Source organism: Sus scrofa, chromosome 13, assembly GCF_054392235.1.
Source record: "Sus scrofa isolate SSC_HxYL_T2T_F1_AM1 chromosome 13, Sscrofa_HxYL_maternal_Yorkshire_Landrace_v2.0, whole genome shotgun sequence".
NCBI lineage: Eukaryota > Metazoa > Chordata > Mammalia > Artiodactyla > Suidae > Sus > Sus scrofa.
This window is the reverse complement of record NC_139395.1, coordinates 58,627,784-58,641,025: the sequence shown is the minus strand read 5'-3', so window position 1 is coordinate 58,641,025 and position 13,242 is coordinate 58,627,784. Positions and strand designations below refer to the sequence as shown.

The window sequence follows — 13,242 nt, the reverse complement described above, 5'->3', positions numbered from 1 at the left end:
GAGTCACACAGAACACTTCTATAAAACAAGTAGCACAGATAAGAAATGACTGAAGACAAATATTTGATTTTTGCAAAGAGTGACACAATTCTATCACCTGAGCAGGATATCTTCAAGAAAAGTCTCTGGATTTATTTTACATTAAGGTCGCATTATGATTCTGAATGCCTAAAAGCTAGGTTAAAAAAGGTTTGTTTTTTTTTTTTTTTAAAAAAAGGTCTGTCAAGAATTACCTCTATGTTTTATATTCAAGGCAGTTTACTTATGTAAATCACCACATCATAGTCTCAACTAAAATCTTGAACTTACCTGGAATACTTATTTGTTAAGAAATTTTATCACAACCTTGGTTTTTAAAAGAATTGCTATTCAACGGGGTCCAGCTTGAAGTTGGAACAGTTTAGTTCCATTCCCCATCTTTGAAGTCTAAGCAATTTTTATACACAATTACAGATAGGTGCCACTGTACCAGCTGGCCTCGGATACAATGTCATCTATGTTTAGGTGCTCGAATTTGTAGTTGGAGACAGCTGTGTCTACACAATGCCAAATAACCAATTTGACGGAATTAACCGGATTTTTGGGGTGTTGACAGACTAGGTAGAGATTCAGGAAGATTTCACATTCCAATTTCTTTGCAGTGTTGTCACTTCAAAAGGACATTTTCAGTTTGGGAGCCCAAAGTGTGTTTTAAGCCAACTGACCCGGATCCTCTCTGCTACTCGAGTAGCGCCGGAAAACAACCACACCCCTCTAACTGGAGCTCCCCAACCTCCTCCTTCCCTTCTTCCCTCGACCCTCCCCCGCAAATATTTCCTTTTAAAAATACTCTGCCGAATTTGAGATAAACAACAGACATGACATTTACTTTATTCAGAGTGAAAGATCTTTGGCAAACGCACAAACATCTAAACTGCCACAGATGCTTTTCTTAGCAAAGGGTATGAAGATCTGTATGTGTAAATGAGGTCCTACTTTGGCAAGAATGTTATAGATCCAGGCCTGACAATCTGATTTCTCTTCATCTGGTGACAGTTAACATTGACTATGTCATTCCTTCTCTACTTTCTTCCGAGAGAGCAAAGCTCTAGGGTGGCTTTTTGCATCTATTGACATTTTCAAACTTGAATCATTCTTAAGTGGAAAAAAGCATCTCTTATATACTTTGTTTAAGGAAGGTGACTGATATGTGTTCATAATTCAAATTGCTCAGCAGAGAAATGTTACTTATCAAATAGGTGGTGCTCTGCAAGCACCAATTCTTTCTGTGTGAACAATTAAAGACCTAATCATTTTAATAGGCCACCTTATGAAAAAAAATTGCCAAGTTATTTACAAATATTTCAGGATTGAAGATGTTCATGAATATTCAATCGTTTTGCACGCCTAAGAAGTCTATAGCTCCCATAATGATGTAACCAGCATTAACAAAGTAAGCCAGCCAAAATGTTTCCCCAGAATATTTAGCAGAATGCACAGTTCAAGAAAAATTTCTCAAATTATCTGATCACTAAAATGTCTAGAAGTAAGCAGATACTATAATAATGATCAAGTGGCAAAGAAAAGATCCTAAGTTGAGAAAAAGATTGATATGTACAAAATTGGAGCTCTCCAAAAGATTAACCCAAGAATAAACTCATCTTTGGACAAGAGGTAAAACAAATGAGATGGGACAAAACCTAGCCCCATAAGCACTCCAGCATATGGACTGCAGGCAGCCCTTTTCTCCTATTTTGAAAGGAAAGACACAACACTGTTTCTAAGAGCAGAGTGACTTGATTAATAGCGTAACAGGTTGAGGGCAACATGTACTCCATAACTACAGTTTAGGATTGGAGATGCCCAATAAACATATGGCGCCATGACTAAGCACATGCACTTGAGTTCAAAGTAAGAAAAAAACCAGTCAGCTCTAGAGCTATTTTACCCCACAAGGCACACAGTACAGTGTTTTAAAAGTCAGAGCCCACCTCAAATCATTTGAAAAATACTTTCAGGTTAACAATTTTTTATTTTATTTTATTTATTTTTTTGCTTTTTAGGGCCATACCCATGGCATATGGAAGTTCCCAGGCAGGGTGCTGAATCGGAGCTGCAGCTGCAGGTCTACACCAGAGCCACAGCAACACAGGATCTGAGCCTCGTCTTTGGCTCACACCATAGCTCACGGTAATGCTGGATCCTTAACCCACTGAGCAAGGCCAGGGATCGAACACACATCCTCATGGATCCTAGCTGGGTTCATTAACCATTGCACGAAGGGAACTTCCCAATTTATTATATTATTGTATTTTTTTCCTGCTAAAAGCCAACTGTACTATCCAAGTTAATGCCATACATGTGCAGAATTCAGCTGGCCTGCTCCCCATGGCTAGATGCAGCAAAATCCAGCAGAGCTCAATATGATAATCATGGAAATATACAGCTCCCTAGTCTCTCCAATTTGCTTCCTTATCCAAGCAAATCTAACCACACCCCTCTGCATTTCCAGGCACCACCAATAATGTCATAAAATACTATGGACATGCCTGCATGCTACACTGACCACTGTCTGCTACCTAGATAATATATTATTTGTCTTTCAATCAAGATAAATGAAACTGAGAGATCATAAATCTTTTCCCCCAATATTAAGATGAATGTAAAGCTACGGCTAATTATAAATCCTAAGAGTTTTCCCTCTTTTGTAGTTTTTGTATTAAAATTTTCTCAACATGAGTCAGATAATTATAAAATTACTATAAGTAGCAGAAGGCCAAGCAATTAGGACAACATCATAGACCTGATCTGCTCAATTTTTATCTGGAGAGACCCTATGTTATAAGAAGATCTCCATCTGGAAGGTGCATATCCACTTATACCTCTGAGTTTCATTAACAAATGGTAAGACTATTCACAGCACTAACTGTGGACCAGGCACTTTTGGTATCTTTTACATATGTTAACATGTATCCATTCCTCTCAACAGCTCTAAGAGACATGTACTCTTTTCATAAACATCTTACAGTTGAGAACACAAGTTCAGAAAATTCACTGAAGCCCAGAGTTTGGTGGTATAGGTTCACCTCATACCCAAGGTAAAGAACACCTGATTCAGAGAGAACAGCTGTGAGCTGGGTCAGAATGCATGGAAAACCACTGCATGAGACATTTACTGAGCACCTAGGACTTAGCCAAATATTAGGGGGATGGTGTCTGCCCAAGGGCAACATTTGTTATAATAAACCTAAGAAAGTGAGAGCAAAAACAGGGTGCTATAAAAGGGATAGATTTGATGACAAAGGTGAAAAATGTCACTGGGGCAGTGGTGATGGGGAGAAACATACAGGAAAGAAAAGGTGAGCTGGAATCAAAGTAAAGATGTTTGCACTGACTACACATTAGAAGCTAGATTATTATGATAAAATAAAACAGTTTAATGACAGAGTTGATATAAATGAGAACCACCAAATTACCAAGCCTTTACTGACTGCCAGGGACTGTGCTCCATCCTTATCACACCTTCATCTTCACAAGAACTAGGTAAAGAGAATGTTATCATCTTATCACAATAAGGAAATGGAGGCAAACTTGCCCAAAGAGACAATTCCTTAGTGGCAGAGCTAGGACGTGAATCCTGATGTGTTCATCCCAGTCTGTGCTCTCATGTGATGGGACACTCTGCCTTCATTCTCAGAGCACAGTTTCAAGGGAAAGTGAGGAATGAGAGCATCTTAGTTAATCTGATCAAATGTAACAGTATAATTTTGTGCCAATAGTTTTACTTATAGTATTTTCAGATACCAGAGGTTTAAATTAGGCAAAAATTGGATTACTACTGTTATCACTAAGTCACCCCACTATAAAATGTTTCATAGAGTCAGTTGAGAATCAGCTCTGAAAAGTGGTGTGTTGTTATTAAGTGATATTATTTACACTTTGTCCCAAGATTTTGGCTTTTTGTGGTAGGAGTGAAATTCAGTATGGACGAGGTCTTTTATTTTGGTCAGCCCACAACAAAATATCCTAAGGTACCATTTCTGATGAAGCTTAGAAATAGTCACTGATTTGTAGGGAGCAAAAGCAAAGCATTACTGAGAAGAAAGTACTAACGTGAGAGAGTCCGAGGAGGAAAAAATAGCTGGTTAATGTTGACCTCAAAAGCAAAACTTCAGAAAATATAGAAAAATGCATTTGAAAATAAAGAAAAGTTGCTTCCAAGTCAGTGGTTATGTCTCTGTTGTACTCTGTATCTTCAGAGTCAGAAGAGGGAAATCACCCATGCATTGGTCTACACTTATAACCAACTCACATATGCTCAACTTGCTACTCTTCATCTTAAAGAACAACAGATAAATAAGCAAAGAGTGAAAAACTCAGCTTTCCTGTTGGAAATGTTTAGTTTGATACTCCAAAGGAAAAAAATCTGCACCAGAGGCTGTCTGCGAACATCCACCACAGGGAGGCGCTGCAGAGGCTCAGCCGCTTTTAGCCTGTGATTCAGTAAAACTGGGTAGCTGTTATTCATATCAGCCACCACTGACCGACTGCCTCTTGTGTACCAGGTGAGGCAGTGGTGACAGAGGAAAAAGCCAGAGGAAAAAGTCGTTGCCTGGTGGTGCGACTTCTTTCCCTCTCCTCATCTCTCAAAGGGGAATAGTAACAACCTCATTCAGAGAGTGTTATGCAGAGTCAACTAGATAACCTAAGTGCTTCTAAGAGCGCCTGGCATCTCGTAAATGCATAAAACTATCATTTACTATTAGGTGCTCATCGCTTTACACGCGCAATCCTATGACCTACAGGCTGTCATTGCCCCCGTTTTATGGATGGGGAAACTGTGGCTAAGAGAACCAAAGAACTTAGTCATGATTTACCGTCATTATTGAATGGGGACCAGACTGACTCCTAAGCTGGCCTCTTCCACTTTATATGACCTCTCTAGACCTGAAATTGAACATACATGGTTTGAGAGGGCAGAGAACCATATCATATATTTTGAAGAAACTCTCTAACAAAAAAGGGCGGTGGGGGGGAAGGGGCTGAAATAAACTGCTTTGACTTTAAGAGTAAACTTTAGTTACCTGGAAAATTCACACTGTTGTTCTGATCACCTTAATGATGCCAGGTAGATAAAGTGTCATAGTATTTACCTTCCTGCTTATTAGCTGTGGAGGTAATTGGCTTAAGGTCTAAGAAAATAGCCCTGGCAGACTATAGGTAAATATATCATTACCATTAAGATTCCAGAGGACCTCGAGTCACTTACTGAGATGAATCTCTGTAAAGTTCATTTAACCCTTAGCAGTTTCCTCAACCCTATTCCAAATCCCAACCAAATCTATCTGAGTTCAGGGAGAACCGATAAAAGCTCAGCACAGTACTTGGGTTAAGTCAGTTGTGCTCAGACCTCCCAAGTCCTACGACTGGGCTGTTACCAGGGATGACCAGCCACCCCTCTAGTGCAGAGATTTCAACACTGGGAGCTCAGTTCCTTTCTTGTCTGCCCCCTCCCCTCCTCAGAGACAAAGTTCAGGCCTCTCTCTGTGCTTGGCAATACCTGCGTCAACCTAGGAAGATAAAGTACATAGGAAATAAACGAAGATGATGGCGTTTTTTAGTTCCTGAGTTAGGGCACAACAAAGAGATTTTTGTCTAAATCAGACTTTTAGGATGCAAGGAGTGTTGTGGAGATTGGAACATTTTATTTCCTGCCATAAAAAGAAATCTCTTTTCATTTATGACACAATGAAGTCAATAAGGAAAGGGCTTCATTATAGTCAAAAGACCAATGAATCTCCTTTGGAGATAATCTCTGTATAAATAAAATATGCCAACAAGGTTGGTTTAATCCCAAGGGTTTTAAACTGCATGTTTAAAATCCCTTTATATGCTGGCACCCTGCTGAAGCCAGTGACCTTCAAATTATTAAGATGTATTTTAACTGCGGGGAAGGCATGAATCATTTCTGGATTTCTAAGCTACTGGTTAGCAGCAACATTTTGTTTTGTAATGCTCTTATTAGAAAGTTAGATTTTCTAATTTCCAGAGAAAAGCATTTAAAAGGACATTTTTGCTTAACAGTATGCATATTTGGAAAAGCCCTTTCAACATGCTCTAAATTTCATAAGCTGTGTTCTGATTTTAAAAAGCTATACATAATGAGAGTATAAAAGAATAAGTATTTTAATACAGTGAATATAATTTGTAGACAACATATTGTCTGTAATGCTTCCTTAATAACTACAGCAAAAATATAATTCAAGGTTATTATTTCAAAAGAATATCCCAAAGTTGGAAATACTAGATTTTTAAAAGTACTTGTAGATGTTAAGAATAATACGGATCTTAAAGAACAGAAATTTGAGACTACTTCAATATCTTAGAAGACAGAAAGCTCTAAGGTGACTGACGGCTAGGTTATTAAGTTCATTCATGCTTCACCCTCCCAGAGGAACAATGGGAGACCAGTAACCATGGAACGTTTGTTTCTGAAAAACCATTAGTAAAAAATACTAAGAGTCAAAGCCCCTTTCATTCTCCTGCAGAAATCACAATTTAACTTACCTGGAAGAAAATCCCCCACTTTTCCCATGCATCGTACATGAAGCAGGTACAATAGTTCAAGAATTTCCTGATTAAAGAACTGACATCACTTCTCCAGTGATCAGAATGTAACCTCAAAAGCACCTCACTCTTGCATGAGTAATATTCTTGCATGAGTTCTTTCTTAACCTAAGCCACCATACTGGCTTTGTCATTTCCACATTTTACATAGATATAAGTGAGATCAGGGGGAAAAAAACTTCATTCTTACAAGTCTGTCTTTGTCAATTAAACCAGGACACTCTGAAGATTCTAAATTCCTAAATTTTAGTTACAGTTAGTAAAATTGATACCTCTAAATTTCTCAAAAATTCCTATCAACTGCTGTCTCCAAAAGATGAGTACCAAGAAGTTAGCAAAGCTTTCCTTAATCTTTTGCCTCTTTTATAATACTTTTTAAAATTCAGTGTAACTCACTGATTCTACTTATGCTTTGGGATTTTAAGAATAGAGCTGTTTATGTGAATTCAAACCATGGCAGAATCATCCCAAAGTTGCTGATTTGGTGTCTGAATGTATTCAGTATGTTTGTGAATTGTTCCCCAAGTCATTTAAATCACCCAGACCTACTTTTGCCCAGGGCATGGAGGTATTGGTGGGGTGAGTCTTTTTCTTAGGAAGTAAGAGAATAAAAACGACTAGGAAACAAAGGTACTAGGAGAGAATTTTTTGATACAGAGGAAACTTCAACTTAAGAGTGATGAAACAAACTCTAGGGGGATGGAAGAGAACTGAGGGGAAAAGCAAGAGGATCAATGCTAGAGAAAGATCAACAACTCAGAAAAAAAATTAAAGAGAATATTCCCATGTATTTGAAAATGCCTTGATTTAATGAAGCAAAATCCAAAAGAGAAGGCTGAAGACTTGAGATATCAGAACTGTCAGAATAGCGTGCCAAGAGGTGGCAGAGCCATTTCTAAGCATCTGTGCTCTGAAGTCACACAGAATTGCAATGCTAGCTCCACTGTTTATCCATGTAACCTCGAGCAATTAAATGATGCCTCAGAGCCTCAGTTTCTTCATCTGTGAAATGGGAATACTGATTGTACCCGTTTCCCCAGGGTTTGTAGTGAAAATAAACAGAAAGCACGTAGTTTGATCAATAAACGCTCAATAAATATTAGGTGATGCTGTTTCTGAAAAAGATTAATTGTAAAATAAGTCCTATTGAATATCAGACATTTTACAAAGATGACCTAGGAACTTTATTTTACACTAGTTTTGTACCTTAATTTTCGATCGCACCCTGCTGCCCACATTTTTAATCAATATAATGGTTCAGTGTACTGGTCTGGAAATATCTTTTTTAAACAATCAGTGACAATAAAAGAAGGGTTAAAGTGATGAGAAGTTGATACATTTTGGGCCCAACGGTCTTCTCATTAGGTTTTGAACAAAGATAGACTCTAAGTGAGATCCAGTATTCCATATGAGCTCTGTAAATATCCTGCTCTTTTTAGAAATAAAAACAATTAGATAATTCCTAATATAAATTCTTTAAAATGATCCCAAAGAGAGCTCCCTTAGAGAAAAATTGTGCCAAAAGCTTTAACAGAATGGAAACCCACCCAAAAAAAAACCCTCATGATTAAAAAAACAAACTATGTTTTCCTTACATTGATTTTTCTTATGCAAGACACAGTTATACTGTAAAACTGAAGAAATCTTAAGAATAAAGTACAACCATGGATTGTTAAATTAAAATTACAAAATATTTTACAAGTGTTAACTGTTAAATACGACTGTGGGGTTTTGCTTAAGAAAAACAAGAGGAGTTCTTGTTGTGGCACAGTGGTTAACGAATCCGACTAGGAACCATGAGGTGGTGGGTTTGATCCCTGCCCTTGCTCAGTGGGTTAACGATCCGGCGTTGCCATGAGCTGTGGTGTAGGTTGCAGACGAGGCTCGGATCCTGCATTGCTGTGGCTGTGGTGTAGGCTGGCAGCTATAGCTCCGATTCGACCCCTAGCCTGAGAACCTCCATATGCCGTGGGAGCGGCCCAAGAAATGGCAAAAAGACAAAAAAAAAAAAAAAAAAAAAAAAAAAGGAAAGAAAGAAAAAAAAAAAAGCAAAACAAGAGAATGTGATCAAGGTGAAAGATTTTGAAAGAAAGGTCATGTGGGGTAACTTCTTCCCAGTAAGGGTGAATAAGTTTTCTTTCCAGGCATGCCCCCAGTAAAGGCTACTGCTACCTGTAAAAATCTGAGGAAATAGCGCAAGAGTCATCTCACTTTTGGTTTCACCAGGTTAAGTCCTTTAGTGCCACACTACACTGCAGCATTTAAAGTAATTCATTTATTTTCTTTCTTTCTTCCTTCCTCCTTCCCCACACCTTCCTTCCTTCTTTTCTTTGTTTTCATCTTTTTAGGGCCACACCTATGGCATATGGAGGTTCCCAGGCTAGGGGTTGAATCAGAGCTGTAGCTGCTGGCCTACGCCACAGCCACAGCAATGTGGGATTGGAGCCATGTCTGCAACCTACACCACAGCTCATGGCAACGCCAGATCCTTAACCCACTGAGCGAGGCCAGGGATCAAACCTGTGTCCTCCTGGATGCTAGTTAGGTTCATTTCCACTGAGCCACGATGGGAACTCCTAGAGTAATTCATTTTCTGTACAGTACAGTACAACAAACATGTTACAACTCATCAAGGGTTCATCTACTATCCCATAGGAAGTAAAAGTGCCTACCGTGGATTTCTCAGTCAGTGGAGAATTTGAAGACATTTTTCCTTCCACATGTACTTATACCTCCAGTGAGTAAGAATCAAGAGAAAATCAAGGTGTTTAAAGAAAATCCTGGAGTTCCTGTCATGGCTCATCAGTATGGAGCCCAACTAGTATCCGTGAGGATGTGGGTTCGATCCCTGGCCTCGCTCAGTGGATTAAGGATCAGGCATGACCGTGAGCTGTGGTGTAGGTCGCAGAGGTGGCTCAGATCCTATGTTGCTGTGGCTGTGGCACAGGCCAGCAGCTGCAGCTCTGATTTGACCCCTAGCCTGGGAACTTCCATGTGCTGCAGGTATGGCCCTCAAAAGACAAAAAAAAATTCAAAAGCATTTCTGGTTTAAGACACCTAACTCAGAGGTGTGATAAGGCAGGCGTGACTGATAGCATTTTCTGAGGATTCCTGGGAACTGAAAGTTCTACAGTTCAAGCCCAAGAGCACTGCAAGGCTAGTTACATCCAGTGCATGTGGTGCAGTGTTCGGGACAGCCTTGTAAATGCTTGCTCTCTAGGGAACCATGGAAATGCTTGCTCTCTAGGGCTAGGTACCATGTAAATGTTTGCTCTCTAGGGTTGGGTACCATGTAAATGCTTGCTCTCTAGGGCTGCTGGGATGAACAGGGTCAGGACTTGGGAAGGAAAGCTTCTGCAGCCGACACATCTGGCTTACGTTATGGTTTCCAAAGTGCTTTGACACACACCATCTCAAGTGATCTTTAATACCACCTCATTTACAAGTGAAGCAGACAGCCTGCTCACTCTGCAGATTCTGGAAACTAAAGCTCAGAGAGGTCAGGACACTGACCAAAGGTTTCACGGTGGAGGCAGAGCAAGATCCTTGGGGTTCTGATTCCACATCCAGTGGGAAAAGAAACTACCAACTGAGACAGCCCAAGAAGTATCTCACCATTTAACCTTTTAAAATGGATTTCGACTGCACAGCGACCCAACAATTGACCCAATCAATTCAGATGAGAGAGCCTCCCAGGCATTTTCCAGAGGTCAACACATATTCTAGGCGATGCAAGAGGAAAATGATTACATACACACTGCTGCACAAATCTGGTAGATTCAACGGAACTTATTTCATGTTGGACGGAGGACTGGTTCCTGTCTATAAGAACGAAATCTCCTCCACCGACAGTCAAGAGCAAGGGTTAGTAGAGAAGAACAGAGGTAATACAGAATCTATCCCAAGTGTTCAGGAATCATTTAGCAGCCACAAAACGATCCAGTAGGCTGCTTAACCAGAGACTTTTCTGCTACTGCTCTTGTTTCTGTGTGACAAGCTTTAGTGAGAGAAGCCAACCAGAATGGAGGGAACATGGCCAATTCCAGTAATATCTAATGACCTAACATATGCAGAAATAGGGCCAATTAAGTCCCCGACCATAACCGCATCTAGAGAAGATGTGCAAACAAGAGAATCATTCCTTCTTTGTACTCAGGGGAGGACTGCACCCCTGAGCTCACAGCTTCGGCCTTTTAAGAACCTTAAGGAGGATATGCTGGTATTTATCATTCATTCAGAGAGTTCCAGAATGCCTGCTACTTGCCAGGTATTATTCTAGCACTAAGGAGACAACCATTTGGCTTTAGGAAGCTCTCGTTCTAGTGGGGGGAGACTACAAACAAACAAGTAAAACATATGGTACAGTAGATAACAAAGAAAACCGTTTTGGAGAAAGAGGCAGACAAGTGGGATGGGGGGGTCTGAAGGTGTGTGGGAGGTGGCATTTATTTAAAGTAGTGCCTCAGCAAAAAGAAGGGAGTTCCCATCGTGGCTCTGCAGTAACAAACCCAATTAGTATCTATGAGGACGTGGGTTCAATCTCTGGTCTCGATCAGTGGGTTAAGGATCCAGCATTGCCATGAGCTGTGGTGTAGGTTGCAGACATGGCTTGGACCCCATATTGCTGTGGCTGTGGAGTAGGCCAGAAGCTGCAGCTGCAATTCTACCCCTAGCCTGAGAACCTCCACATGCCATGGGTGCGGCCCTAAAAAGACACACACACACACAAAAGTAGTGCTGCAGTTTACAAAAGAATAGTGTCAAGAGGATGGATGTATAAGATATCTGAAGATAGCTATTTGCAAATGCAGAATGCAACCCTGAGGAAAGTTCAATTCTGGCTAAATAAAAATGGTGGACACCATCACTAAATACCTCATGCTATCTATCTGTCACAGCTCACACGCTGGTGAATTTCTATTGTCTATGGAATTTAAGTGGATTTACTAGTCCACTCCACCTACAGCCACCAAGTGTTTCTGGTTTGTACCAAGGACAAATGAAATCAATACCAGACCAAGAGTAGCTCCCTGTTTGTGGGAAACAAACAGCCTAAGCACCAAAACTTCTAACCCTAAGATAATTCCCACAAACAGCCGAAGCACCAAAACTTCTAACCCTAAGATAATTATTTTCAGAGTAAGGAATCTTAAGAGAAAACTTAAAAAAAAAATACAGTATTTCAAATTATGTTTTTTTTTTTTTTAAAGCAAGCACAATTGCCTATCAGAATGACGATCTCATTAAATTACCCTTCATGAAGGCTTATATTAGGCAAGCTTTAAAAGGCTAGAAAAGTAGTATTTTGTCATGACTGTCACATAACATGGAGAACAAAAGAGAAAAACAATTAGCCCACTGGAAACAGGAGTTGTGTCTTACTTACCCGGAATAGGAATGATAGGAATACTTTCATTGGGGACCACCCGAGGTGAACTGCTATCTTCCACATAGAAATGAGCTGTCTGAAAACATTTTCTGTGCAGAAAAGAGAAAAACATGCAAACGATGAGAGAAGAGAAATACACTTTGAGTTCATCATCTCCCAATCCTTCTTTCACAGATTCTCCCAGCTTTATATTTCACACAGCCCTGAGTACAGAGCCCTGGGAAAGTAACAAGATACAAGAAGGACAGTATCCAGCCTCCTGAAAGATCCCCAAATAGCTGAAGAATATCCATTGTTCAGTCCACCATACCCATCCTGAGAGTAAAAAGGGAGAAGCTTGGTAATGAACCACTCAGACACATGAAAAGTTGGCATGGACTGAGGAAACTTGCCACACAAAGCGTGAGGATTAGCCCATGAGATTCCTAAATTCGCCCTGTTCCAGAGGAAAAATGTACTCTTCTAAGCCTTCAGCACCAAGTTCAGAACCCAGCGCGAACTCTCCCAAATGCAGTCATCAGATGGCCTGAGCCCACAATAGCAGCACATTGTTGGTGCTCGGTGAAGGCCCCCAGAGCCCCAGACAGCTCCTGAAGGAGGTCAGAGGGCTTCCAGGGGGCAAGCACTCAATGTCCCAGGCCCTGGCTGGACGAGACCAGAGGTAAGGACCTAAAGCCCTCGAGTGTCATCTGCTTGTCCCGGGGTTCTGTTTTGTTTTTACCTGGACTTCAGACAAAGCAGGGAGCAAACACTGGTCATCACAGGGCAGGCGGTGAAGGAAAAAGCCATCGGCAGCTCACTCAGCCTCTGCCTACAGCTGCCGGCGGCCCTCAGCTTTCCCGCAGCCGCGTCACTGCTCATCGCGGCCCTAATGAGCTGCCGGATGCACAGGCTGAATATTTAATGAGGCTGCTCAGCGTGAATGGCTATTGTGACCAGAGGAGGGTCCGTGTTCATCTGGCAGAGGGGCTTCACAATAGCTGGCTCCGCTGCTGGGTCTTTTAGCCGAGCAGGCGGCATCCTTCTGGTGCTGAGTGTCCCCGGGACCCATCCCAAGCCCGTGACATCTCACGGAGCCCCACATACAAACATTATAGCTTCACTTTCTCGGGAGGCCAGATTCCTACCACTGGAGTAAGCCAACTTTTCTTTGGAGTTGTCTTTGCTCATCTAAAGGAAGGTGCTGTGGGGTGATTCTGTTGGGTGCACTGTGTTTCTATGACACCAAACAAAAGGGGGTTGGCAGG

The 13,242-nt window shown here is 40.9% G+C and overlaps 1 protein-coding gene across 7 annotated transcripts in view; it reads right to left on the bottom strand.

Moving 5' to 3' along the window:
* The window catches only part of PTPRG (protein tyrosine phosphatase receptor type G), a 720,153-nt gene that overhangs the window by 48,648 nt on the left and 658,263 nt on the right, over positions 1 to 13,242 (bottom strand). For all 7 annotated transcript variants that reach the window (XM_021070771.2, XM_021070773.2, XM_084988823.1 and 4 more), the window contains one exon: positions 11,993 to 12,084. In XM_021070771.2, coding sequence (XP_020926430.1) covers positions 11,993 to 12,084 — 92 coding nt within the window. The remainder of the gene's footprint in view (positions 1 to 11,992; positions 12,085 to 13,242) is intronic.